The 27,980-nt window shown below is 55.1% G+C and overlaps 1 protein-coding gene across 1 annotated transcript; it reads right to left on the minus strand.

Annotated features, from left to right (window-relative positions):
- On the minus strand, positions 1–25,462 carry SEMA7A (semaphorin 7A (John Milton Hagen blood group)). Its single transcript, XM_053594558.1, has 14 exons — positions 25,252–25,462; positions 9,949–10,100; positions 9,417–9,458; positions 9,071–9,163; positions 8,766–8,850; positions 8,503–8,613; positions 7,733–7,872; positions 6,977–7,161; positions 6,053–6,161; positions 5,759–5,957; positions 2,552–2,679; positions 2,241–2,395; positions 1,976–2,037; positions 1–1,658 (listed from the first exon to the last, which is right to left on the minus strand). Exons 1-14 carry the CDS (start codon positions 25,421–25,423, stop codon positions 1,297–1,299), a joined length of 1,995 nt encoding a protein of 664 aa, XP_053450533.1. The 5' UTR covers positions 25,424–25,462; the 3' UTR covers positions 1–1,296.
- Between the last annotated feature and the right edge of the window lie 2,518 nt (positions 25,463–27,980).

Below are 27,980 nucleotides of genomic sequence, written 5' to 3' on the forward strand. Positions count from 1 at the left end.
TAAATAAATAGCTTGTTTATTAGTGATATGTTACATTTAAAGTGCATTGAGAAGAGATGCAGGAGCCAAAGCTGGAAGGTTGCTGGCCCCAGGCCCTGCCCCAGGTGGCCAGTCACAGCTGGAGAAGGGCCCAGCTCTGGGCTGAAATCCATGGACTGGGCTGGGGCAGGGCCGCCTACCTGGAGAGCTTGGCCCAGGCCATCCCCACAGGAATTTTCACAGTTTAGCCTAAGTTATAACATGTCCTGAGCGGAAGGTGGGAGGCTAGGAGCATGGAAGCACAGCCCCTGGGGAAGGGGGCTGAGGGGAAGGGAGGAGGCCCCCCTGCCCCCCAACCCCCAATGCCAAGGGCAGAGTCCTGGAACCTCCTTCTAAATGAACTCGGTGAACCTAGGGCTCAGTTTTCTCCTTCACTCTCCCTGTCTCCCTCACCCCACCCCTCCCATAACCTCCCCCACACCAGTGGTTTGGACGACATCCTCTTCAGACTGGGCTCCCAGGGCAGAGCCAGCTCATGCCACTCTCTGAGAACCCATGCCCGTCGCCAGACTCTTAGCCCATCCCCAGGAGCCTCAGACTGGGATCATCCCTTCCCCAACCCATCCCTTCCCAGCCCCTCCCTCTCCCACCCTACCCCCAGCATGTAGTTTTGGTATTTTCATACAGATGCAGTCGGAAGTAGCTATACATGAAATAAGCCTAACATAAAAATAGAGCTTTTTCCGTCCTTCCGTCCGGAAAGCAAACATCCTTCAATAAACATGCAAGGTGGCTGTCCAGTGGGACCCAGGGCTAGTGAGGGAGCTGCAGAGACAGGACTGGGCAGAGAGTGGCCTGTGTCTGCAGGAAATCCAGCCACCCCCATCATGGAGCAGGGAGGCGGAAAGAGGCTATTTGGATACAGAGAGTCCAAAAGGACTCAGGCTCAGTCCCAAGGTCCAGAAATGGGATCCTAGTTCCTCCTTTCCAAACCCCTCTTCCTGGCCCATGGGCTCTCGGGCCGGAAGCATCACTGTCAAGTTTGAGTTCTCCAAAAGATAAAGTCTTGGGTCATGGATATCCCAGCTTCACAGTCGGCACCCTCCTTCTCAGCCCCCTACAAGCCTCCGCCCCATCTGGGGCCCAGCAGCCGCCAGCGGCTAGACATCTCCAGACCTGGTGTTTCCCCCATTGGTTGTTCAGTCCCCCTGGAAGCAGCAGCAGGCAAGGAGCTCCAGGGCCGGCCGGCTTTGAATGTGAGACTTTCTAGTGCCTCTGGGCTGCAGAAATCTGCAGCATGCTCGGCCCCTGGAGGCCCTAGTGGACCAGCAGACCAAGAGTGAGTGTGGGCAGGACCCCCAACCAGAGGGAGGTAGCCAGGGCACGGGCACGGCCCATCAGGTGCTCGGCCATGGCACCATCCTCAGGTAGTAGCTGCCAGTGCTGAGCCTCGCGGAAGTAGGAGCCCTCCTGGGCCTCGCAGAAGTAGTGGCCGTACTGCTGGGCTGTGAGGTTCTCAATGAACAAGATGCAGTTGGGGCTCTGGTGGCCGGGCTCACAGCTCTGCTCCACATTCTCCCTGTGGCGCCATGAGTAGGTGGCATGGCGGGACTCCATGGGGCAGCTCAGGTAGTAGCGAGAGTTCGGGGCCAGGGAAACCTTCTGCAGTGGGGCCTTATCTGGGGAGGCAGAGTGAGAAGGGGGTGAGGGCCCAGAGGAGACTGTGACCACCCCAGCGACCTGACTTGCAGTGGGCAAGGCTTCTGCGTGAACACAGGGAGCTTAGCTTTCGGTTTTCTCCTTTGGTCCCCATCTTCTCATCCCACCCACACATAACCAGCCCCTATACCAGGGGCCCCTTCAGCAGGGCTGTGTCCTGCCCTATCTGCTTGGGACCCTCAGGACATGACCATGTCTCCGTTGTACCAGGGCAATCAAGGCCTGGCTCTACCCCCCTCATAGGACCACAGCCACCAGGCAGGGCCAGAGCAGGTACCTGGTTTGGGGTTGGGACACTCCTTGTGTGGATCGGTGGGGTTAATGGATTGCAGCACTGACCTGGGGTTGGAAGAAGGAAAGAGGCTCAGCAGACAAGAGGCTGCAGCCCTGACCCTTCCCTGTCCTCAGCCCACTGCAGCATCAGCAGATGGTGGGGCTGGCCAGATTGGCCCAGCACAGACATCTCCAGCCCAACCTTGTCAACACCAACCCCACACCTATATATACCTTCTCCCAGAGACAAGGGATCCTGGCCAACTTACCGTTGGGAGCTATAGATGGAGATGCAGCGGCCCTGGTCCCAGCCACAGTAGGGGTCCCGGGACATGAGGCAGCCATGGCAGCCCCCACCGTAGACCTCACACAGGTCCAGGGGCACCTGGCTCACCTCCCACTGGGAGCTCACATACAGCTTCCGCTGAAAGGAGAGCAGGACTCAGTTCAGGCCTGGGCCTCGCCCCTGCACTGAGTCCTAAGCCCCCAGGCCCAGGGGCCCAGAAGCTGTTAAAAGGACATGCAAACTGCATGCAAAGGAGACCTGTCTATGGGGACAGAAATGTGGGGGAATGCTCACCCGGTCAGCATCCAGCGACATGGCCTGGACGGCAGCCGCACGGCGGAAGGGTTGGATCTCCAGGATGTTGAAGACAAGGCTGTGTTCCCGCTCCCCTGACTCGACCACCTTGTGGATGGTGCCCCTGTCTGTGGGTGGTGGGCACAGGGTCAGCGGGAACCCCATCCCACAGCCTGGCAGCCTCTCTCTAGGCTGGGGAGGGGCAGGAGATCACGGCTCAGGCGAGGGTCACAGGACTGGGGTGGGTGGGGCAGGGAGAGTATGGCTGAGGAGGAAGGTAGAAGCCCACCGCCTAGTCCACGCCGAGGCCCACGCCCCCAGTACTGTGTGAGCACACCACACTCATACCCTGGCTAACCCTCCTGGGGTTACCTTCCTCACTTGGCAAATAAAGAAATGAGGCTCAGAAAAGCTAAGCAATTTGCTCAAGGTCACACAGCTGGTGACCAGGGAGGCCAAGTTGGAACCAGATCTGTCAGAGTCCTGCCCTTCCGCTTTTTCTATGACCCACCCCCTCACCCCACCCCACCCCACCCCCCGCCCACCTCCCGCCGCTGCTTCTTGAACTCTTAGGGGAAATACATGAGGGCTGCCCGGAAAGTAGCCAGCCATTGTTAATACTATTTTTTATATCACATGGCTGGCTACTTTCTGGACAGCCTTTATATTTTCTTTAAATACATCTTTTTATTTTGGAATAATTTTAGATTTCCAGTTGCAAAGATAGTACAGAGAGTTCCCATCTGCCCTTCTCCAGTTTCCCCTAACTTTACCATCTTACATAACCATGGTACATTTGTTACAACTAGGCAATTGACAGTGGTACATTACTATTAACTAAACTACAAACTTCATTTGGATTTCACCGGTTTTTCCATTAATGTCCTTCTGTTCCAGGATCCAATGCAGGACTCCACACTGCATTTGGTCTCGGGCAATATCTTAATTTTTACAAAGTCTTAGATCTGAAAAGGACCTTGTATTCCACATTAGAGTTCCCAAGATCATGTAACCAGGCTTCCTGCCTCCTAGACCACTGCTCTCTCTGCATGCACCTGGGGACTAATGGGCATCCTGACCCCTGATTCTCCCAATCCCACCTCACCTGCTGTCCCAGTTTCCAGAATAGCCTGCCTCCCTCTCCCTTCCTTCCCAATTTCCCAGGGTATCACTTGCCCCAAAAAAGCAGTCAGATGATGGCCTACCTAGGATGTTTCCTGGACGTGCCTGTGATCCCTGTCAGCAGGCTTGGAGATGTGGCCAGATGCTCCCTGAGCCTGACAAGCCCCCACTCCAGCCACTGCCTTACACCTCCTTCCAAAACATGCCTGGTTACAGCCTCCTCTCAGCAAAATCCTCACAATCAGAATCAATACCTTGTCCCATTACCCGTAAAGGACTCAGAAAGTTCTATTTTTTTCTCTGCCCCCAATATTTCTGAACACTGCAGGCTCTAAAATGGTGTCTTTCCATTGCCCCTCAGAGAGAACCCACACACCTTCCCTAATCGCTCAAGTGTGCCAGCCGCCCAAGTCTTTAGGAAGGGAGTCCCTGGCCCAACCCAGGCTTCTGGTCCTAGCTCCTGCTTCCCATCCTGCACTGCGTGCCCTCTCCTCCCCTGCTCCCCAGTGCCCTGCTGTGCCCCTGGCTGACCACACAGCTAGGCCAGCCACTGTTGGAGCAGGAACAGGGGCCTACAGGTGCAGCCAGGATGAATGGGGTAGGAGGTAAAGAGGTGGGGACTCAGGACCCAGAATCCAGGCCCTGCCCTGTGGGAATTTCCTTTCCCCAAGGCTTCTAGAAGCTCGGTTCTAGTTTCCCATAAGGCCACCAAAGCCCAGACAGCCTCAAGGTAAAGCAGCAGGAAGTCACATGGGAAATGTTAACAATTGAAGGTGAGGGCCTAATGTCTGAACTCTGTGGCCCCAGGGGTGCTAGGGGCCCTTTCTAGTCTGCAGGAAGCCTGCAGCCAGCCCACACTGTCTCCAGGCCTTCTCCCAGGCACCCACCATGGGCCACAGTCTGAAACTGGGAAGCTGTAACAAACTCAACTCAGGGCTGTCTCCTCCAGGTTTGGGGGCTTTTTGAATGCAGGAGCTTCTCCCAGGGCATTTCACCCAGCCTCTGCCACGGAGACCCCTTCCGGGGAAGAGAAGAAGCTGCCCCTCAGCAAAACACTACAAAGGCCCTGCCAACTGGAACTCCTTCCTCACATCTCATTGAGTTCTTTGTGTCCGACAGGGAAAAGAACAGAACTCGAACTCTGTAAAATAACTACAAGCGTTTTATTCTGAGCTGCATGTGTGCAACCACAGCACAGAGAGCCATGCTGAAGAAGCCTGAAGCAAGGGGTGTCACCACGGCTGGGTTGCAGTTTGGTTTTATACATTTTAGGGAGACAGGAATTACACATAAAATCATAAATCAGTAATACATGAAAGGCATATATATTGGTTTGCCCCGAAAAGAAAGGAATCTTGAACTGGGGGCTCACAGGTCAAAGGAAGGTTTAAAGATTTCTTTGATTTGTAATTAGTTAAAGGAATGAAGTTTTATCTAAAGGCTTAGAATGTTTTAAGTTAATATAAAGAAGTCTGTTAATCAGAGACCAATTAGGCCTATTAGTTATTTTGTATTTTACTGTTACAAAGAATTAATTTCAAAAGGGACAGGGCATAACTAGGCCCTGACCTCCCTTCTCCTCATGAGGGCAACTCAGCATTAAGGATTTTGGGGATCCAAAATCCCCTTGGCCAAGAGAGCCAGTTGGCACTCACTCAGCAAGTAGTTCCTCTTCTCCGCATAATCCCAATGATAGCAGAGGGTCTGATTTCTTTGCTCTGCCTGGCAGAGGCGCCCAGGATGCCCTGTGGCCAGGTTGCTCCTCTCGACTTTCCATTTCTCTTCCCTGAGTCCCACATCGCGACCAGAGTTGCCCTCAGCTTTGCTCAGACTCACTATGTTTCTGTCTCCAAATCTCAGTGCATGGTCTTCCCTTATCCTAGGACGCCTTCTCTTTTCCCTTTGCACCCACCTCCTCCAGGAAGCCCTCCCTGCCTGACTCTTGCACAGCCACACACACAAACCCCCGATAGCACTGACCACTCAATTTCCCTTCCACATGTAAACAGATGTTAACTATATTTTCTTTACACCTTTCATATCCATGTTTGCAAAGCAAGCTAGGGGTCCCAGGTCGCTCCTCACCTGTGGTTAGGTAAAGCACATGAAAGGTCTCCCCATGGCTAGCCTGCATGCGGTGGACGACTACTTTCTGGTAGTGGTACTTAGAGTGGAACAATGGCGTCTTCAGAGGCCCCATGGGCTCCACCCTCTGTGCTACCTCGGGGTGACTGTCAGCAACCTGGAAGGTCTCCGTGGGTATTGGCTGCTGGTCTGGGAGGCACTGGGAGAGGAAAAAAGGCCCGCGTCAGGGGAGCAGCTGGGAGGTGGGGTGCGGGTAGAGCTGGGGCCTGGGCCATGGCTGGTGGCACTGCTTACCTTGCCCGGCCGAGGGTTGGGAAGGCTGGAGTGGTAGCCTTTGAGTGAAGAGGTACGGAAGACCTTGTCAATGTCACCAAGGGAATATACACAGACTGCCGAATAGTTCCTGCAGGGACAACAGAGACCACCTCAATGGGGGGCCCATTATCCACTCATCTCCACTTACCCAGGCCAGCCTGGCTCCAGACAGGGTACAACCAAGCTTCCCTGCCTATGAGGAAGGTGGGAAGGAAAATCAGCCAATTTCTTTCTGCTGCAATCTAAAACCACAACCTTATGTTCTGTTACACAATCGCTGAGTTCAGAAGCCACCTGCTCTCCTCATTTCCAAGGCAGGAGGAATACTGGCACAGGCTGGGGGACTCTCTAACTCCTCTGGGTACAGGCTAGTGCCAGCGGCCCAGGCTCCCATGCCCTGCTCAGCCCAGTGTCCCCAACCACACAGGAGCCACAGAGCAGGGTCTTAGCTCCCCCGTCCTGTTTCCCAGCTCTCTACACATACATGACACTTTTCCCTGCCTGTTTTCAATCAATGAGAGCATTAAGAAGCGTGAATTACCAGATGCAGGCAGTGCCTGAGTGGGTGTGATAGCACCCAGCACCCCATACCCTGCACCCTAACAGAGGACACAGCAGCCTTTTTCCAGAGTCCAGTGTCTGCTCTGAGCACACGCAGGACACAGAGGCACAAGTATAGTCCTGAGTGTGCATTTGGTGCACGCATACACATCCATGCATAAACACTCACAAACACAACAGTACACATATCACACTGACTGTCCCCCAAATAGACTCCCATCCCTTGAGCCTGTAGGCCCAGGTCATGCCACACCAGCTGTTCCTTCAGGAGGGCCCAAGCCCTCGATTCCTACTAGACACTGAACCAATGCCAGTTCTAGCCCCAGGACCAGGATCACTCACCAGGGGTTGGAGAAAATGCCATAGACCCTGGTGTCCTTCCACTGGCCATTGGGGTCAGGAAGCAGGAAGACGTCCTGCAGCCTGTTAAAGTTCTTATTGGTGGCCGTGTCACTGCACACCAGCATGGCTTTCAGGAAGGTGTTCCATTTGGAGACTGACAGTGAACTCTCACCACCCTGGTCCCCCTAGAAGGGTAGATGAGAGAGGAGGCCCCTCAGCACCTGCCCAGGCTGCCGGGAATGCTAGCACCTGGGCTACAGAGAGAAAGTCAGGCTGGGAGGGGGGCCGGGATCCTGGGATGAGGCAGAAGTCGCCCAGGACTCAGGCCAGGTTTCCAGATGAGGCTTCAGCCAGCAGGCCTGGGTGACCCAGAGCACAGGGCCAACAGCAGGGAGCTGCAGGTGAGGGGAGAGTTCTGGGTCCCCACAGAGCTGGTGGGCTCAAGCACACGTGTCCCCTCACACACCCACACACGGCACAGTACATTCACACAAGCAAAACACACAGTCATACACATGCATTCACATGCATATACACACCCCCACGTACCTGCACAGCAACACATGTGCATAGGAGCTCAGACATTGCACCCCCCCACATACACACACACGTGGTGCTCTATGCAGTCACTCCCACAATCCCAGATACAGACCTGTACATACATCTGCACATACTCCTTCACAGATATGTACACAGGCCCTCGGATCCTTGCTCATACCTATTCACACACGCTCAGCCACCACCGCACCCGCTCACCCTGCACAGCTGTGCCACACGAGACACATTGAGAGGCGCCTCGGGATTCTTGTCAGGATTGTCCTCTCGAAAGAAGTAGTAGATCTTGTCATCATAGGCCTGGTCTTGGTGCACGATGGTGGCCTTGATGAACTGTGGGTCTGTAGGGACACAGATGAGGGCGTGTGAGGCTATGGAGCCAGCCAAGGGGACCACCCAACCGTGCATGGCTTCCCTTACTAGGGGAGACACAAACACAGGGCAAATCAGACCTGGAATAAAACTCAGATCAGGTCTAAACCCTGAAGGCACTCTAGACCCTGCACCTCCATCCCACACTTGTTTTGCCTCTTCTTACAGAGATGTCATCGGCTTAGGAGCAATGACTTCATGTCTGGGGACTAGAGGAAGTCCTTGGGGGCCCCAATGTCACTTCTGCCCAATTGGCAGAGCCCTAATGTGGAGGCAGGGTAGGCTGCCTCCACGTGAGCTCAGCTGAGGACAAACTTTGGCTCTTGGGGACCTCGCCCTGGGCACGGAGCTTCCTCTGTTTTTGTTCCCTGAAGCATGTTGGGCCTGTCCTGCCTGCACATCTTGTCTCTGCTGCTCCACTGTTCCCAACCAACCCAAACTCCTGGGCTTGAGATGTTCAGCCCTGTTCCAAGTCGTTGCTTTCCTGAATAATCCCAGTGGCCATCAGAGAGCCCTCCTAGGAAATATCAGAATCCCATCCGTCACCCTGGGCATTCACACTCCCTCTCCACCCTCAGTCCAGCCATAGCCTGACTCACTCTGCATGACGGTGTCACTGGTGTATAGCTCGCTTTCACCCCGGATTCGGCGGAACCGAGGGATCTTCCCATTGTACTCCTGCTTCCGGATGGTGGAGTACACCTCTTCTCCTGAGGATGGTGGGAGGAGGACATGGGCAAAGGCAAATAGCTCCTGGAAGTCCCTCCCTGAGGCCAGCCACTAGACAGGGAACTGACCACCCCTAGCCCCAGCCCAATGCAGCAGCTTCCCTCTGGGGGGCCCTACTCCACCACTGCCTTACCTTCAAACAGAACCAAGGAGTTCTCATCTGGGCTGAAGGGGGCATAGCCTCTCATCTCACCAAGTGGTACCACAGTGCCATTCACCTGCAAGAGACCCAAGCGGCCAAATGGCCATGTGATCCCATGGCCACAGCCCCCCATAGGGGTCAATTTCCTTGCCAGGCACCCTATTTTCCCAGGGACTTCACACAGGGTAAGGCCAGCCTCAGAATCTCCCCACCCCACCCCCTTCCCACCATGAGGGGCAGAAGCCCACCCAGACCAAGCTGAGTGGGCACGTGCACACAGGGAGGGGCCTTCTCACCAGGTTCCAGCAGCTGGGGCGGCGGGCATTGGTGCCACACACCAGCAGCCCCTCATTCCGCCTCTCCAGGAGTGTGATATAGTTCTCACAGTCCTGCCAGGGAAAGAGAGAAAGGTGGGGGGAGAGAAGCTGGTTTGTGGAAGATCATGGCAGGCCTAGCACTAAGACCCTCAGTCACTGGGAAGAAAACACAGATGGCAGCCTCCAAGGACAGCCCAGAGGAGGTCCTGCTGACTGGCCCAAACTTCCTTCATCAGTCTGGGACTCCCGGGGCAGGGCCGTGCTTCCTTCCTCTGACTCTCAGGGTGTCCATTTCCCAAGGGGCTTGACCTCCCTCTACACTCACCCGCTTGTCCAGGCAGGACCCCTTGGTGGAGCCGATGTTCACCTGGGGGAAGGGGAGAAGCATTAGTCCACTCTGCCAGGGGCAAGATGCCCCCTAAATGCTTTCCATGCAGACTGAGAACTAGCCCTGGATGAAACTACCATGATTCTCATTTGGCAGCTGAGCAGCTGAGGCTGTGAGAGGATGAGTGATCTACCCCAGGTCACACAGCTGCTTGCTCAATCTCATGCCCAGAGCTGAAGCCCTGAGAGCCTGGACAGTAAGCCATGGGTTCTGAAGCCTGGCTTCCTGCCACCACTGCCCCCTGGACAGGCTTATAGCTCCAATTTTTTTCTCCATGCCAATCTGGGCTACCTTTCAGGAGCCTCCCCCAAGAGCCATTTATAGGATACAGAGGTGAGGGCCAGTTTACATGCTAGCTCCCTCGGATTCACCAGGGCCAGAGGAGAGAGAAGGGAAAGATGAGAGGCCAAGTAGGGAGAGAGGGACACAGCTGAATCCCTGTGGCCAGCAGAGGGGGGTCCAGGCTCACCGTTCGCACTGACGCATTCTTGCCCTCGGGGAAGTTGAAAAGGTAGACCTTGCCGCGTCCACCCACCCACACGGAGGAGCTGCCCGGCTCGTGGAAAAGCACCGTGTGTGGCTCAGCCTGGCCAAAGTCCACCCGGTCCTGCCCTACATGGCCTGGGAAGGAGGCAATTGGTAGAAGCATTGAGGCTGGGCCCTGAGAAAGAAGATTCTGGATCCCCCACCGAACCCCCAAGAATACACACTTGGCAACTAATGCTTGGTGCTAAGGGCACTGGCAGGGCCTCGGAGACAAGGTCCGAGCTTAGGTGGTACCAGGACTTAGCCGTGAGCAAGAGACATAAGAGTTTCTCCAGTGGGGTCCAGCAAGCAGCTGTCCTCACCCATAGCCACAGCTTCTCCCTAGGGATGGCAGCCTTACTCTCCCTCAGTATGTGTGACCTTAGCATGGGGCAGGGTTTGGGGGTCTCTGAAGAGAATAGGCTCTTCTTCACACACACAGCACTCCCAGGGGGCTGGGGCTGGGCAGGAGGACCAGGGCCACTGGGCTGTGCTCTGTGAGGCTCTGTGCTGCCCCCGGCACAGCAGGCAGCCACCAGCACAGCAGGGCCTCTCAGCATTCCACTTGGAGCTCAGCTTCCCAGGAAGCATTTTGTTCAGAACCCTAACCCCTCCTTCAGGATGCCCTCTCTATGTCCTCCCAGCTCACCCCCAGTCCTTTAGTGAGCATTACATCAGAGCTGGAAAGAAATTTCCATTTCACAGATGGAAAAACAGGTCAAGGAAGTGGCAGCCCAAGGGCACACAGAACAGGTCAGTAACAGGCCCTGAACCAGAGCCCACGCTTCTGCCTACAAAGCTGGACGTGGGGCATGGCCTGCTCTGGTGTGGTTTCACCCACATGCTGGCTCTCCTGGGGGAAAAAATCAGCTCTCCCTCCCCAGTAACTGGGACAGGGGGACCTTCACAAAGCACAGCCTGGGCCTTTCCGCAGAAATGACCGGGACAATTTTGCCCAAAAAAGAACCGTCTACAGCCACTGCCTCCGGGAAGATGTCTCATCTCCAGTGACATTGCTGAGGTCGTCCGGGTTGCAGGACTAAATTACAGGGAAGAGCTGGCCTGTGGCTGTGCCCCCAGCAATCAGCCAAAGCCAGCATCTTCCCACCTCTGACCACCCTGGGGCCTCACCCAAGAACTGGGTCTGGCCACTGTTTTCTCAGCTACAGCAAACCCTGAGGCAGTCAGAGTGGGTGTCACTCTACAGCAGTGACATCCAAGCTCCAGCCATGACAGAAAAGAACAGCCATTTCCTTAAATTTTCCCCAAATCCTTCTTGCTGCCGTTTGACCCATCCCTACTGATATTGTATTCAACAGGATCAAGAAGCAGTGGGACCTCACACTGTGCCCACACCTGCATTCCCTCTCCTTAAGAGACATCTTGCATGACCAAGTCATCCCAGGAGATGGGAATATTCTCATTCTTCACTTCTGCTATGACCTGGCTCACTGTACAGAGGAGGAAGAAACTAAGGCCTCCTGGGGGACATGCCTAGCCCAAGGTCACACTAGCAGATAGGATAGATCGGCTCGTCCAGACCAAGTATGAGTTCTCAGGAGTGTGCAGGGAGATGCCAGCATGGTTGTAGTGCTGAGCTCCCTGCCCTCATGCGGCCTGGCTTCCCCTGGGCAGTCCACAAACAGCCCCGTATGTGCAGGGTAGGGGAGCCCCACTCTGTGCTGGTGGTTCAGGAGGGAGGGGTGCTGGCCAATGTGTGCACAGGGCACTGCCCTGCTCCCCTCCTTTCTAGCTGGGTCAGACACACAACCTTACTGACTCAGCTCCCACGGCTCCCCTTTCACCTGCAGCCTGAGCAGCAGCAGGGATCCAGTCTACAACCCCAGCCCTCCTCCCACATTCCCCACAGCTCTCCAGCAAAAAGTGCGTGTCTGCATCTGGAGATGTTGCACTGGGGCGTCTGAGAGCCATAGTCCCTCAGGAACCAAGGGAGGGACACCCCAGTGCTACCGCCTACAACAGTCACCTCAGTCCCAGCAGAGGGGGCCAGCAAGGCCAGTGTACAGCTCCACTCAGAGAGATGGAGGGAACCTTTGTCTGAGGGTTGCAACACTGTCAAGGGGAGAGAGCAGTCCTGCCAGGGGAAGTCAAGCCTGATGGACTGAGGGGTGAGACAGCCACACCACAGAAAGCTTCCACAGCTCTCAAGCCAAACTGTCTTAGTATAGACTGAGCACTGCTCACAAAGTATCTGCTGAAGACATGAAGGGAAGCATGGGTGGGGGAATGCTGCAGCACTAGGACCAGGACAATCCCAGATGGATCTGCAAGTCTGACCCCAGTTCCCTTCAAATGCTGGGCTCAATGGCCAGGGTGGGAGGAGGCGAGCAATGCTCATCCCATTTTGCAGAAGCACAAACAGGAGCCCAGGAGCGTTGCCTCCCCTGACCCCCAGGTTCCTGGCCCTCCCAACTCTGTGCCTGGTGATGCGTATGGGGAGAGGAATGACATGAGCTCTGCCCCAGCACAAGGCCTTGGCCCATTCTCCACCCCAGCCCAGCCTGGGCTCCTACACTGCACATGGCCCTCAAAGGACCTGATTGTGCCTGGGAAGTGTCGAGCGGCAGCAGCTCGATGAATACATGAAAGGAAGCTTTGTTCAGGTTGGCAGGAGCGGGGGCTGGGGGTTCAGGGGCAGGAGGGCTGCCTGGAAGTGAAGGCAGCACCAAGGCATCATGGCCAGGATCTGTGGCCCAGCTGGGTCAGCACAGAGAGAGCTGGGCCTGGGAGGGACGGCCTCTAAGGCTCTGCCCAGGCAAGGGCTGAGCAAGGCCAGGGCTACCCCTGAAAAGGCCCAGGCCATGAGAATAAGTGTCACCTCCCTGAACACGTGCTTTTTGCTGCTTTATGAATCCAAAAGGATAGAGAAGGCAGATAAAAGCTAGATGGGTAAGGCGGCACCTGTGGCTCAGTGAGTAGGGCGCCAGCCCCCTATACCAAGGGTGGCGGGTTTGAACCCGGCCCCTGCCAAACTGCAAGAAAAAAATAGCCAGGCGTTGTGGTGGGCGCCTGTAGTCCCAGCTACTCAGAAGGCTGAGGCAAGAGAATCACCTAAGCCCAAGAGCTGGAGGTTGCTATGAGCTGTGATATGTGATACCACGGTACTCTACCAAGGGTGACAAAGTGAGACTCTGTCTCTAAAAAAAAAAAAAAGCTAGATGGGGCGGCGCCTGTGGCTCAGTCCGTAAGGTGCTGGCCCCATATACCGAGGGTGGCGGGTTTAAACCCGGCCCCGGCCAAACTGCAACCAAAAAATAGCCAGGCGTTGTGGCGGGTGCCTGTAGTCCCAGCTACACGGGAGGCTGAGGCAAGAGAATTGCTTAAGCCCAGGAGTTGGAGGTTGCTGTGAGCTGTGTGAGGCCACAGCACTCTACCGAGGGCCATAAAGTAAGACTCTGTCTCTACAAAGAAAAAAAAGTTAGATGGGCAGAAGCAGGTGGGGAGAGAATTCCTGGCTGCAGAGCGATGGTGGGAAGCCAACTGGATGGTAGGTACAGAGACAGAGGTGCCATGCTGCAGATTAGCCAAGTCCTAATGAGAGAATAGGGAAGATGAACTGAGGCCCTGTTCATGGCAGGGGAGAGGAGGGGAGGCCACCCCAAGGATACACTGACCCACTGGCCATCAATCTCCTGCTGCCTGTTCTCCACAAACAAGGTAGAAGTGGGAAATGCCTCTCCCTCCTGCAGCATCCCCCTCCTCAGGCATCCCCCACCTCCTGGCTCCCCCCTGCTTGCCATTCTGCTTTTCTAAAAGGAGCACCGTCTGGCACCGTGTCTCCCCCCTCACTCCCCAGCCTGACGCATTAGTGGCTGACTAAGTGGTAGCTAAAAGCTCCCAGAATAACCAGGGGTTCAGGCAGGGGAGGGACTCAGGACACAGAGGGAGGGCATGGCCCAGAGGCAGGCTGGGCACAAGACAACCCACCTCCACCCTCATGTGATTCCAAGCCAGTGCTCACCCTTCCTGCACCAAGAAAGCACATTCAGGCTGGCCCACGCCCAGCCAGACTCCATGGCCCCCTAAATTCCCCCCTCCTCACAGTACAGGACCAACAGCCCCACCCCAGCCAGACATGAAGGTTGAGAGGATGGCTGGGCTGTGTGAGAGGCGGTCCCCCCAGACACAGTTTCCCCAGCCCAGGTGCTCACAGAGCTCTGATCCTGCTGGAAAGAATCAGGCCTGGGCCAGGCGTGGTGGTTCACACCTGTAATCCTCGCATTCTGGGAGGCCAAGGCAGATGGATTGCCTGAGCTCAAAAGTTTGAGACCAACCTGAGCAATAGTGACACCCCTTCTTTGCTAAAAATAGAAAAAAAATCCAAGCACAGTGGCATGTGGCTGTAGTCCCAGCTACTAGGGATGCTGAGGCAGGAGGGTCGCTTGAGCCTGGCAGTTTGAGGTTGTAGTGAGCTCTGACAACACCATGGCAATCTAGCCCCAGCAACACAGTGAGACCTTGTCTCAAAGAAAAAGAAAAAAAAAAAAAAATCAGGCCTGATTCCTCTTAGGAATCACTGTCCCAGCAGCTGACTGACTGGCAAGTCAGGACTTCTGCAGAGTGGGCTTCCTAAAGCACGCCTGCCTAGTGGAACATCATTCCTTTTCTTACTCACTCTGGGTGCTGTCACCATCTGGTCCCCGCTATCCTCACATCTTATTGCTTATGAAAAGAGGAGGGCAGCCTGAGTGGACTACGAGTTAGTTTTGTCCAAAGGGCTGGGTCCCATGGTCTGATCTGGGCAGAGAGCCTTCCTGCTTGACCCACTGACCTAGCAGGCCTTGAATGTGGGCAGAGAGATAGACTGAAAATGGCAGGAATGTGCCCCCCCCCAAAAAAAAAAACAGGGAACACCTATATCAGGCAGCTAGGGAGGCCCCAGGCCAAGGAGCAGGAGCCAGGCCAATCTGCGTTGGGACCCAGACACATCTAGCAGGAGCTTCCTACAGTTGTGCCCCACCCGGCGTTGCCAGGCCCACCTTACACCTTGTCCTATGCACATGCTGGCATGGAGAGGAGGCAGGTCCACGTGGGACCCAGGAATTAACCTGCAGTCTCTCCACCTTTGGAATACCACAGCCCATAGGTCAAGGTGAAAGGGTAGGGATCTGAACATTTCTTGAACTAAGAGGGCACAGAGATAAGAGAAGTTGTACCACTGGTCCAAGTACACAGCAAGAGAGGCTCAGTGTTTCTGGCACACATCACCCAGTTCCATTCTCCAGAACCCCATCCTGGGCTTTTCTGATTTGCTAAAAGCTGTATATTCAGCTTCTCTCTACTTCTCTGAGTCACTCCTGCTCTTTCCCCTTCCTGCTCTCATTCACCAGGTGCCAAGTCACTAACCTGACAACTGCAGGGAATCACCCACCCACCCACCTCCCAGGTGAGGCCCCGATCTCCGGGGGCCTTAACCAATCAAAGCCATGAATTCAAAGGAGTGAGTAATGATGGGACAGCAGGTGCTGTGTCACAGTGGCAGAGGAAAACCTTCCACTTGGAGTGGGAGCACAGGAACACGTCTCATCAGTGTTTCCTGACATGGCCACATGAGATGCCCAGTTCCCAGCAGGAAATCAGCCAGGGGCCAAACATTGGTCGTGGCTGATGCTGGGGTCATGGCATCACTCAAAGAGGACTAGGTTCCAGGAAGCTGCCTGGCAAGGACAGGACCTGTATGCTGGGGCAGGTGGCAGGTCCTTACGGAGGAGTGAGAAGTCTGCCCCTCTTTATCAGGCATGGGAACAGTGAGCTGTGTGTGGGGCCAGAAGGGAGCATCCTCCCACCCACCAAGGTCAGCTGTGGGTGTGAGGGGAGTGTAAGTCATGTGTGGGCTCAGCCCTGGCTTCAAGTAGCCTTGTGTTCCCTTTGGCAGCCGGGCAGCTGGCTAGCTGAGACAGTAATCAGGGCCTGGGCCTTCCTGCGTTCATTTTCCTCTTCTGTGGATTAGCAGAGCCAGGGAGAGGGAGAGTGCTAACACTTGTTAAGGACTGGGTTTTATGACCCACCATGATTTTTGACAATCAGTGTTCAATTCATGGGTCATTTTGGGAAAGTATGACTCTGAGTGCCAGGGAAGTTGGAGACGGCTTTCTGGAAGTGGAGGCAGCAGCAGAAGCTGACATTCTCACCCACCTCCACTTACTAGACTACCAAGTCCCCCAACCACGCTGCAAAGAAGGCAGGACAAGAGTCGGCATCCTGATTTTACAGACAAAAACACTAAGGCCCTTCGGGGCCACCAAAGGCCAGGTGTTCTCTGCACTACACCACGATGCTCAAACATCAGAGGCTCAGCTAGCAGGGAGACTAGCAGGGGAAATCCTGGGAGAAAGGAGAGTGTAGAAAGCAAGATTTAGGGGGCTGAGCTGAGCAGAACTCCAGGATGAGGTTGGGGGGGCAGGCACTGAGACCCCGACAGAGCAGGAGGAGGCCCTAAACCTAAACCCAGGGAAAGCAGGAAGCTCAGGACAAACATGTCCTGTCTGCCTTCTGCCCATTCTTCAGGCCAGCATGTTCCAAAGGCCCTAGACAGGGGCCAAGGTCAACTAGTGGCATCTCCAAAGATGCCCATTCTCTAATGGCCAAAGGCGCAGAGCCTGCCCTTGGCCCCAGAGCCAGGGCAGGAGTGGAGAGAGGGAAGAGGATGGCCCTACCCCAAGTGGAGGAAGAGGTTCCTTCTGTTTCTTCTGAAAAACAAAAGGTTCCCCAGCCTCAGCCTTGGCAGCAGGGGAGACAGAGCTGGCAGAGGCTGCGCTGTTGGGGCTGTATTCCATCAGAAACCAGAGATGCCCAAGGATGATGACAAGGGTGACAATGGTGATGATGCCCTAACACCCAGCCCTTCCACAGCATTTACTACATGCCAAGAGCTATTCTAAGTGATTTTTAGATATATTAACTCATTTAATTATCAGTGAACTCTCACAAAGTAGGTTCTCTTATTTCCATCTTACAGATAAGGACAGTAAGACACAGGGAATTTGAGTAAGTTATCCAGGATCACACAGCTAGTAAGCTGTGGAGCAGAAGTTGACATTTAGGCAGGCTGATTCTGGGATCTGTGCTTGTAACTGTACTCCATAGACAGGCCCTAGGAGGCTTCCAGACCAGCCCTTCTCAAGCCAGATGAGGAGATCAAGGCCCAAGGAGCCCAGTCAGGGGGTACTTGGCCAGTGAAAGCCTGACCTCTGCCATGACATGCTGAAGAGAGTGTGAGCGAACACAGATGTGCAGACCTGGATGAGAACAGTAAATTCCTACACTTTAATGTGGCCTCAGCGTCCATTCAGAATATAAGCTGGGTTCTCTCATACCAGAAGCAGGGCTCGGCCACCTGAGACAGTTTCCAGTTGTCCCCCTCCTCCCAGCTCCTCACTGTGCTCAGTCCAGATATCTGCCTTATACAGCTGCCTGTCTATGGAACAGCTACACACAGCCTGCTGGCTGATCCCAATGACTCCACCCCCTGCGCAGACCATGCAGATGTGTCACAGGAACCCCTCTCAGTCACTGCGTGGACCTGCTTGCTCTAAACCCACCCAAGTAAAACTCCCAGTGGAACCTTGTTTAAATAACACCAGGGACCCAATAAAGAGGCTGGCCCATGGAGCTCTCTCTCACTCTCTCTCTTTACATGCTTCCTGATGCCCATGCATATGTGTGTGTGTGTGTTGTGTGTACCTATTATTAACAAAATCTTTATTTTCTTTTTTTTAGAGACAGAGTCTCACTCCATCACCCTCGGTAGAGTGCCGTGGCATCACAGCTCACAGCAACGTCCAGCTCCTGGAGGTGACTCTCTTGCCTCAGCCTCCCTAGTAGCTGGGACAACAGGCACCTGCCACAACGCCTGGCTATTTTTTGTTGCAGTTTGGCCAGGGCCAGGTTTGAACCCACCAGTATGGGGCAGGCACCCTACTCACTGAGCCACAGGCGCCACCCAACAAAATCTCTATTTTCATCTGTGTCTCTCCTAATCATTGACAGAGTGTTCTCCATTGTAAAGCTCCTTAATTACAACAGTGGGACAGGAATCTGTGGGTGCAGCCTTGAGCCCTGGGACAACCAATTGAGAAGACAGGTTTCCTAAGATCTCTGCCCAGCACAGAAAATACTGTGTAGTCTTGGACTGACCACAGCAAAGGGCACTGTGCTCACCAGCCCCTCTTCCATGGCCCACAAAGCTGGATTCCCACCCAGCCAGCACTTGACCAAAACACTGTCTAAAACATACCCCCTGGTTCTTCAGCTCAAAAACCCACCATGGTTCCCAACTGCCCATCCAAGCAGGGTAGGGTAGTCAAGGCCCACCCTATCTCTGCACATCTCTACCTTGGCTCATTCCCCTCTCCACACTTTGGTCCTGCTTTCCCTTACCCTGGAATGCCCTCTTCTCTCTGTGCATGTGGATCTCACCTGTCCTTGAAGATCTACCCTAAATCTCCTGGATCCAGGAAGTGTTCCAGACTGCTCTAGCCCTCACTGGCTGTGCCTCCCACCCACCCAGGATCTTGTGCCAAATACTGCCTGGCACATACCATCCTTTCTCAGATCACATTGTCCAGACTGTGGGGTCCTGAATGTGAGGGCAAGGCCTTCTCTCAATCCACTATCATTCATTGCCAGGGCTGGGCAAGAGGGGACAGTTCAGACAGTATGGAGGGATAGCACTGGGGCAGGCCAAAGGAGTAGAACAGGTTCCTGGGCTGCTGATGGGGTACAGAACTCATCACATGACCCTCCTTCCTCAATAGGCTGGGCCAGAGCCCTGGGCCCAATAACATGAATGGCTCTCTGGCTGTCCTCTGCCCCCACCCCATACCCCTGCTGCTAGATCTAGCCTGGCTCCTCCCCCTCCCTCAGGAAGCCTTCTTCAATTGTACCACCCCACATTGACCTTCCCAGTTCTCACCTGCTATCACAGTCCTAGGCTATCTCCATAGGTCATTCCTGGCCTCCCCCATGGGTCTTCCCAGTGGCACAGGCAGGGGACCTATCTCTCCAGGCACCTGGGGGATTCCCAAGGGTAAACCCAGGGCTTCTCCTCCTGCCTCTCCCCTAGAGGAGCTGAACACAGACCTAGGCTGGCTGCCCTCCACGATGAGGGGTCACCCCAGTAGTGCTGGCACAGAGCCCATGCCTCTGGAAGCAGGGGGTGTAGAAGGCAGAGCAGGATCAGCCTAATCCTGGGCTGTCATGTCAAACTGAGATTAGCCTAAGCCATGACACAGATCAACCTGCCCTTGAGACCCAAGGCCCAGCCGAGCTAAAGAAAGACCAGAAGCGGTATACAGAACTGGTCCAAACCTAAGGTCCTGAGGGGAGAATGTCATGGCTGCTGTGACTCCTGGGAGTAGACAGCACTGGGGCAGGAAGAGTCTGGGCTCTGCTGAGCAGGCAGAGAAGGATGTGAGCTCAAGGAGCCCTAAGCCTGGGACAGAGTATGAAGGCAGAGAGACTCGGGACAGGAGCAGGCTCAGGGGTGGACAACTCAGCCCAGGTTATATCTCTGTCTTGGCCAAAGACCTTGGGTGAGTCTATGTCATCTCTGGGCCTCAGTTTCCTTATCTGTGGAATGTGTGACTGGCTGGGCCAATTTCTGACATTTCTTTTCTTTTCTTTTCTTTTTTTTTTTTTTTTTTTTTTGGCTGGGGCTGGGTTTGAACCCACCACCTCCGGCATATGGGACTGGTGCCCTACTCCTTGAGCCACAGGCGCCGCCCAACATTTCTTTTCTGATCTCCTAAACTCCATGTGTCAGATTGTGTGGGTTGGGATCATCCAAGAAGTTTCTTCAGAGAAATTGAGAAAGAACTGGCACAATTCTGCTGGGCAGAAAGGAGAAGCAGAATTCACGGGGTATAAAGAGAAACAACCAGCAGGGTGATGGCCCCGAGGCAGAAAGTAGGGAGCTGGGAGTAGGGCAGGAAGAACTGCAGGAGCTCAAGTGGCAGTGGGCCAGGCCACCACATAGGGGCTGGGAAGGGAGCAGCCTAGAGGCTTGTGTGTTCTCGGTGGGTGCTCAGCACAGGGACAAGGAATAGTGGAGTGGCCTCAGAGGGGCTGGAGCACAGTCCTAGAGAGTCAGCAGGGCCGGCGTCAAGGCTGGGTGGAGTAAAGGGCTTGGAGAACTCAGGTAACTTTCTGCCCCACACCACAGGGGCAGAAAGGGGAGTGCCTCATGGCCTGGGCTGCATAGGAAAGGGGGAGACTTGTCCTCTGAGAAGGTGGGACCCAACAAGAGCCATAGTCCTCCAGCCGCCAGCTTTCTCTCTAGTCAGCCTGGCTCACTAAGGACAGGTCAGCTGGCCCCACATCTAGCAGCCGGCCCTCCTTGCAAGGCCAGGGAACCCTGGCTCTTCTGAATGCAGGGCAGGTAAAGGGCATCCTTCTACCCTTCCACACTGGAAGAGGAAAAACTTCTGGGGAAGCCAGACCAGGCCAAAAAAGGAAATCAAAAAAAGCAGAAACTTTTCAGGCCTCAGAGCTGCCTGTCAAAGTAGGGGAAGTGTGGTCAGTCTCTTGTGACGCAGTCAGCTGTCCCACAGTGGGTGGAATGAAGTGCATTGGGCTGGGGGCAGAAGATGGCCATCACCTCAAGGAAGGGGGCCCAGCTTCCTGTTCCCCTCAAGTCCCCAGAACCCTATCTTCAGCCAGATAGAAATCTATACCCACCTCCCTATCACTAAGGAGGTCAAGGTTCTTTAAAGGGGAAGCTGATCATAAGAAAGGTGCCTTCCCCCTCCCCCAGCAGGGCCTGCCCAGTGCTAGGGGTGCACCTCTCTGCAGGGAGAGTCTCAGCAGCAGAAGAGTAGGAAGAGGCAGAGCTGAAGGACTGGGCTCCTTACCGAGAGAGTTCCCCATGGTCAGGAGTCAATGGGGAAGCCATGATCCTCCTGGATCCAGACCAGCTCCCCACCAGAGAGCCAAGGCTGTCTGCCAAAGTCCTTTTCCAGAGGGTACAGTCTTCCTCCCCACTGCTGGGCTAGCCATAGACTGACAGTGACCCAGCTCAGACATCCCTCCTGTAAGAAACTCCTGGAGCTCCGAGGCCCAGGCCCTGGCTAACTTCACACCTCCCTCTTAGGGGACTTCACATAACTTGTCTCTTCTGTATGGTCCTAACTGAAAATTTTGAGTCTGAAATCCTACAAAGTGGGGTGCTTCCTCCTATCCCTTCCCTTCTCAAGCTGACTCTTATTCATCTTGCCATCTTGGCTCATCACCTCTTCCTGGAAGCCCCCTGATTGCGAGGACTGCATTAGGCACCTCTTCAGCCCCTCACAGCTGCCCTCTGTTACAGGCTCTGCCACATTCCATTATATCTGGAGATTTGTCTGCCCATCTCCCCATCCACACTGAGATGACTATAAGGTTACAAACTCGTCCTGTCTCTTGTTGCTAGATTTCCATGCCCAGCTCCAAAGCCAGCACAAGGCTGGCCCCAGCAAATATAGGTTCACCCTTGAGGACAGAAACTAACAAGCTACTTCCTCCAACTGATTCTCAGCCAGTAGCTCATGAAAGAAAAAGATAGAAAAGAACATGAAATGCGGCTCGGCGCCTGTGGCTCAAGCGGCTAAGGCACCAGCCACATACACCTGAGCTGGCAGTTTCAAATCCAGCCTGGCCCACCAAACAACAATGATGGCTACAACCAATGGCTGCAACTAAAAATTAGCCAGGTGTTGTGGCGGGCACCTGTAGTCCCAGCTACTTGAGAGGTGGAGGCAGCAGGCAGGAAAATCGCTTGAGCCCAGGAGTTGGAAGTTGCTGTGAGCTGTGATGCCACAGAACTCTACCCAGGGTGACAGCTTGAGGTTCTGTCTCAAAAAAAAAACCTGAAATGCAAGGATTTCCCCTGACCTCCCAGGTTTCGATTTCTCAAAAGTCTAAGCTTTAAATAGGTTGCCATTGTCTCTGCCAAGCCCTTCCATTCCAGGGAGGAAGGAATCCCAAGACATTAGGGTTCAGAAAAGAACGACCCCTCCTTCTACCCTCTTTGGGCATCTAGGGAAAATGAGGCTTGGAAAAAGGCAAGGATTTTAGAACAGATCAGGCCTTGTGAAAAATAAATAAATAAAAAGAAAAGAGAAAAGAAAAAAAAAAAAGAAAAGAAAAGAGCAAGGACTTGCCCAGAGTCACACAGCAAATCAGGCCATAACTGAGGCCTGAATCAGGTTTCTGTGGGACCACTTCTTTCCACTACACCATGGTCATCCTTGGACCTGTGCCAGTAGCCATTGCTCCACTGTCCACGGCAGAGGGGTCAGACAGCTTAGTAGGAAGTGCCTGGTGACCTCATTGAGCATCTCTCCTAGTTTAGGAAACACCCTTTTCCTCCTGGGAACTGCCCCCCTCCTGGTCTGCAGGGGGAGTTCACCTTGAAGGTGATGAACACATCTAAGTCCCTGAGAGGACAAGGATTTCCACTGGAAATGTTGATGCTTAGAGAGCCCCAGCTGTGATCTCATCCCCTGGAGGGAGTGACAACAACCCTCTACCCTTGGGGAATGGCCCCATAATGGCTCCCAACAGCCACCAAGTCAACAATAACATCCTGTTGTTTAATTAGAAATAGTGGGAGGGCAGAAGCAGCTGGGCAGGTAGAGACTAAAGATGTGGGCTGTTACCCTTCTGTAAACAGACTGGCTCACCTCTTACCTTAGGGGTCAGTACCCTCAGGGGCTTCTCCAGCTCCTCTAACCACTGATGGAATGAGGGAGAGGTGTCCAGCTTACATAGGCATGCCAACTTCCTGCCAACCCTCCACCCTCATCTGCAATCCACTCCCTTCTAGCCCCTGCTTGCTGAGAGTTCAGGACCACACATTTACATCATTGACTGGCCTTGTGTCAGTGACAGCCCTTGGGGGATACAACCCCCAGAGCCATTCCTGCTCTGGTGAGCTCTGAGGGTCAAAGACAATACGGAGCTCAAGGACATCTACCTGGTCCATGCTGACACAGCCCTCTCCCTGGCCAACCTTCTCTGTTTCTGCTCCATCCTTTCCTTAGGGCTTGGCGGTCCAAGCAGCAGAAAATAAAGAACTTTCCACACCTATTCCAGTTCCCACACTTGTCCTGGCTCAAAACTAAAACCCCAATCTATGCCTCATAGAAACCATCACCATTTCTGATCCTGACATCCCTAGAAACCACCATCCTCCCACCCAACCACCAACACTCTAGTGGACTGGGCTCTAGGCTTACAGCAAGCATTAGGAGAGTCCCCCTCTCATCCCATTCCTGGGTTGCCTTACCCAAGCCCATTCCTGTCCGACTGCCATGTGTCACCCCACAGGAGACAGGAGGCAGCTGTCACCCGGGCACACCATCACCAGCTGGTGGCCCTTGGGGGGCATGGGAGACAGGTGAATGGCAGGGCCTGTCTGGCCAGTGGGGCACCTGGCACTGGTGAAGGAGACCACAGACTGTCCTTGGACAAGATTGGTGAGCGTCTGGCAGACCCCAGCCAGCGGGGATCAAAAGAGCATCACTAAGCAGAGGGCATGACCAGTGTGGCTGTAGCAGTAAACTGCCAGCAGGGGAGGGGGGCACGGAGCAAGGCTGGGAGCTTTGAAAAGTGGGTAAGAGAACTGAAAGCAGCTTTAAATAGCCTCAGGGTGGGGACTAAGTGCCCCGGATGGGATGTATGCATTAAGTGCTTAGAGGTGGGTGTGCATTAAGTGGGGGGAAGGGAGGTCATGGGAAGACTTTGGGGGAAAGGCAAGCAGAGCCAGATACCAGGGTTTGATGCAAAGATTCCAGAACACTCAGACATAGCCATTTGTCCCCTCTAGAGTTCCCATGCACTGTGATGTCCAAGACAGCCAAGAGGACTAAAGCAAGGCAAAAGAGCTGGAAGGGCAGAGGGGTGTCCAGGCGCTCCAGCCCCTGGCCCACCTCAGTCATAGTCACAGAACCATTTAAATCCTTCTCCCCTCTCTAACCCAGAACCAGGACTAGTCCTGAACCAGATTTGAGCCCTGCCTGCATCTTGTGCCCCTATGCTGCTCAGTGACCTTGGGCCAGTCACATTCCCTCAGCTGCTGCCGCAGTTTGGACCACTCGTTTTGTGTGTGGGTTTTTTTCCCCTCTGCTAAGAATACCTGCCCCAGATACTGCTCAGGCTCCCGCAATCCCTGCAACTGTCAAAGGCATCAAAGGATTCCAGGTGGGGCCAGTCCGGACCAGTCTCCCCCAGCCCTCCGCTGAGAGGGCCCCACCACCACCACAGGGGGGCTGCAGAGACTCCAAATTTGGGGACAGAGCCGAGTTGGCCTGGGGGTGGGGAGGCATTTGTGTGCAATGCAGGGAAAGGGAGCTCAATCCCTCATGGCAGAAAACCTCCAACCCCTGCCTAGCCGGCTTTCTGTCCCATAATACAGGGGTCTAAACTGAGGTGTCCCCGGCAAAAACTGGTTCCCCAGGTTCTCACAGTCACCGTGGCCTAGAGGCTGCACCCCTGCCCCAGATCCACCGCCTGGGGGTCCCAACGGCCACGCCCCACCCAACGGGCACTGCCCCCCACCCGGGCGCTGATTTCTGGTGACACTACCACGTGCGGGCAAGGAGGAGAGCGACCGGTCCCGGCATTGCAGAGGCAGAGGCTGTGTGCCCCGGCCCCCCGCACCGCACGGCGTCCCACCTCGCCGCAGGGTGCCCACCCCCTTGCCTGGCCCGCGCTCCGGGCCGGGGCGGGGGCGGGGGCAGGCGGCGGGGTCTTTGTTCCCTCAGCCGAAGCGCGGCAGCGGCGGCAAGGGGTCCGCGCCCCCCTGGCTGGCCCAGGCTGCATCCCGCGCGCCAGCAAAGCCCGCAGCTCAGGTGCAGGCGGCCGGAATGGGGGGCCCGGGCGAGGAAAGGGTCCTACTGAGAAGCCCCCATGCGGGAGGACCAAGAGCAGCTCTGGGCCAAAAGAAGGGCCCGCCTCCTACCCCCGCGCCCGAGCGCTGCGGCTCCAGGCTGCCGGTGGACTTGGAGAGACTTAGCCGGGGCTACAGCCCCTGGCGCTCGCTCGCCGCAGCTATTCAGCCGGCTCCGGCGTGCCAGCGGGCACACTCACACACACTCACCCAGACCCACACGCTCCTCGCGGGGACAGCGCGGGGACATCCCAAGACCCACGGAGCCGCGCGGACGCGCTCCCTCCGGTGCCGCACACTCCGCGCCCACCCAGCACAGCGTCCGATCCCGCGCCGGGCCGGCAGCGCGGCGCCGCCTACCTTTCCAGACGGCGAAGATGCGGGGTCCGCTCCTCTGGTGGCCTTGGGCCGAGGCGGCGGCCGCCGAGAGCAGTAGCAGCAGCCGCAGCGGGAGCCCTGACCGAGCCGGCGGGCCAGGGATGCGGGAGCGCGGTGCGCTGGGGGCGGCACGTCCGGGCGGAGGAGGCGTCATCCCGCGGCCCCGGAGCGACAGCGGCAAGCAGCCGAGACTGAGCCAGCGCCCGGCCGCAGGCAGACCCAAGCGCCAGGAGGCGGAGTCAAACGTGTGACCCCACCCCGCCCCTCCCCCGCCCCTCGCAGCCTTTTTCGCCTTCTCCGCTTTCCAGAGGGAAAGCAGAGCTGCTGGGGGGAACCTTCGCCACCCCCTCTCCGGCAACTCCACGGGGAGAACCCAGCTGCGGACTAGACAGACTTGTGGTCTTCTGTCATCGGCTGCAGGCCCCATCTCCTCTCTGGGCCTCAGTTCCACTTCCCCCGCCCCGTAAAAGGATTGTCCTAGAAGTAATGAAGAACCTCTTCTAGGGCACGGAGGAGTCTAACAGCGGGCAACCTCGCTATGGCCAGCTAAGTGGTATGGACCCTGAGGACTTGGTTCTCGGAGAATGGACTTGCCTGAGTGGACACAGCTCCCTGCTGAGCCTATCAGCAGGGGCAAGATTCTTTCCCTGGGGGGTGGGGGGGGCACTCAGGGCCCCATTATTGCTCTGCCTTTTAGAACACCGGGAATTTTTCATCTTGGCCTGGCTCCTTCCCCTCCCTTTCCCTTCTCCTCCCTTCCCCAGCCAGCAGCCTTCTGGGCTGCCTCCCCCCCCCCCCCAGCCAGCTGGTGTACGCTCAGAAAATCCAAACTCATTTCCATGTGAGTGGAGGGGGATATAATTAGGAAGGCCCCTTCCCCAAGTAGAAAGAGAGGGGAACATCCTGCATGCCTGAGACTCATTGTGGGGCAGGCAGGGTCAGACCAGCTTAAGGCACTCTCTCCTCACAGAGTGTCTGGGGCTCAGCTACCACAGGCAACCTGATGACCCAGTGGTGGACTCCCTTGGAGGGTTTAAGCTCAGCCCTTTGGCAGTCACTTGAGCAGCCCAGCTGCTCTGCCACCAGCTTATCCTCTTAGAATCACCTGCTTGCCCTTAGGGTCTCCTCTCCCACAGGCCAGAGGAGCCCAGACCTACCACCTCTGCTTGTGCCCCAGGGAACCATGACTGGGAAGTCCACCCAGCTCCGCAAGCACTTATCTCCTGCTCACTGGATATTGAGCCCAAGGTGGGCTGTACTGAGAGGAAACACAGGAGAATGTATAGCCTTGAGAACTCACAGACCTAGACTTGATTGACTCACTGCAGACAGTAGCAAAGGCCCCAGCCCCAGCCCTCTGCCCAGCTCCATGGCCAAAAAAGTTTTGCTACCAGGAAGTTTTAGCTTTACTATTTTATATTTTGCTTTCAATTGTCTCCTCCTTCCATGAGAGCCCTAAGGTATCCTAGCAGGCCAAGAAGGTGAAATCAAGATACCTCCTGAGAAAGTGCAGGGCTAGATTCTTAGTCCACTGGGTGAAGCCAATAGCCTTATGATGCACCGTGAGGCTAGAGACAATCTAAGAGCTTCTCCCCAGGACTGCACCGAGCAATGGAGTCTAGCCCTGGCTGGGCTCCAAATCTAACACTCATTTTTACATGCTGGACAGGTGTGGCCAGAGTCTACTCCGTGCAAAGTTAAGGCAAACTAAGGAATCAGCTATCCCTGGCTTTGAGAACTAAGAATGAAAACAGGTTCAGAATCAATGAAAACATTTCCCATGTACACAGCAACTCACAACACACCAGTCCTACATCCTCTTCTTCACTGAGTGAAGAAGCAGAACTCCTTTTTTTCTTTTGCAGTTTTTGGCTGGGGCTGGGTTGAACCCGCCACCTCTGGCGTATGGGGCCGGCCCCCCACCCCTTTGAGCCACAGGCACTGCCCAAGCATAACTCCTTTTAATAGAAGGAAACTGAGGTACGGGAAGAATCAGGGACCTGTCCAAAGTCAATTGTTGAATAGTAAAACCAAGATGGGAGCTTGGGTTTTTGGACTGTAATAACTGCTAACACTGTGGTTACTATGTGCTGTGTGCATTTCATAGCCTCACTTGAACTCATTTAATCATCATCCTATGAGATAGGAGCTATTATTCACTTCTCTTTATAATGAGGAAATTAAGGCGCAGAGAGGGGATATGACGTGCCAGGATAACGCAGATGGTTAGAAGCAGGATTGGGATTGAAATTCAGGTGGCTTCTCTGTAGAGAAACCACATAGCATCTCTCAGTGTGATGTGCCCTTGCACTACTGCCTCTTATCTGTGACGGGATTCTGGGTTCAAACCATTCTCAGAAGGATCCAGACAGGGCTCAAGTCATCAGGTACCATACAAGAAGTCATGCCAGGGGCCACACTCAGCCTTCCAAATAGCAAGGCAACCGATGGAAACTGGGGTAGATACCCAATAATTTTTTCACAGGCTAGAGGGGACTTCAGGAGTCACACTGAAGACCATTCTCCTCCCAACCCAGCCTACCTAGGGGCAAAGAGCCAGGACTAAATGGTAGCCCACTCATGGTTGGCTCCAGGCAGCCAGGGAAGGTAAGAACTGGGTCCATGACTTAAGGCAATAGCTCTATAGAAAGAAAGGCAGCGAGACTGTGGGACAACAGAGGGAAGCAAATACTGGAACCAGTGTTTAGGCG

This window comes from Nycticebus coucang, chromosome 6 (assembly GCF_027406575.1).
Source record: "Nycticebus coucang isolate mNycCou1 chromosome 6, mNycCou1.pri, whole genome shotgun sequence".
NCBI lineage: Eukaryota > Metazoa > Chordata > Mammalia > Primates > Lorisidae > Nycticebus > Nycticebus coucang.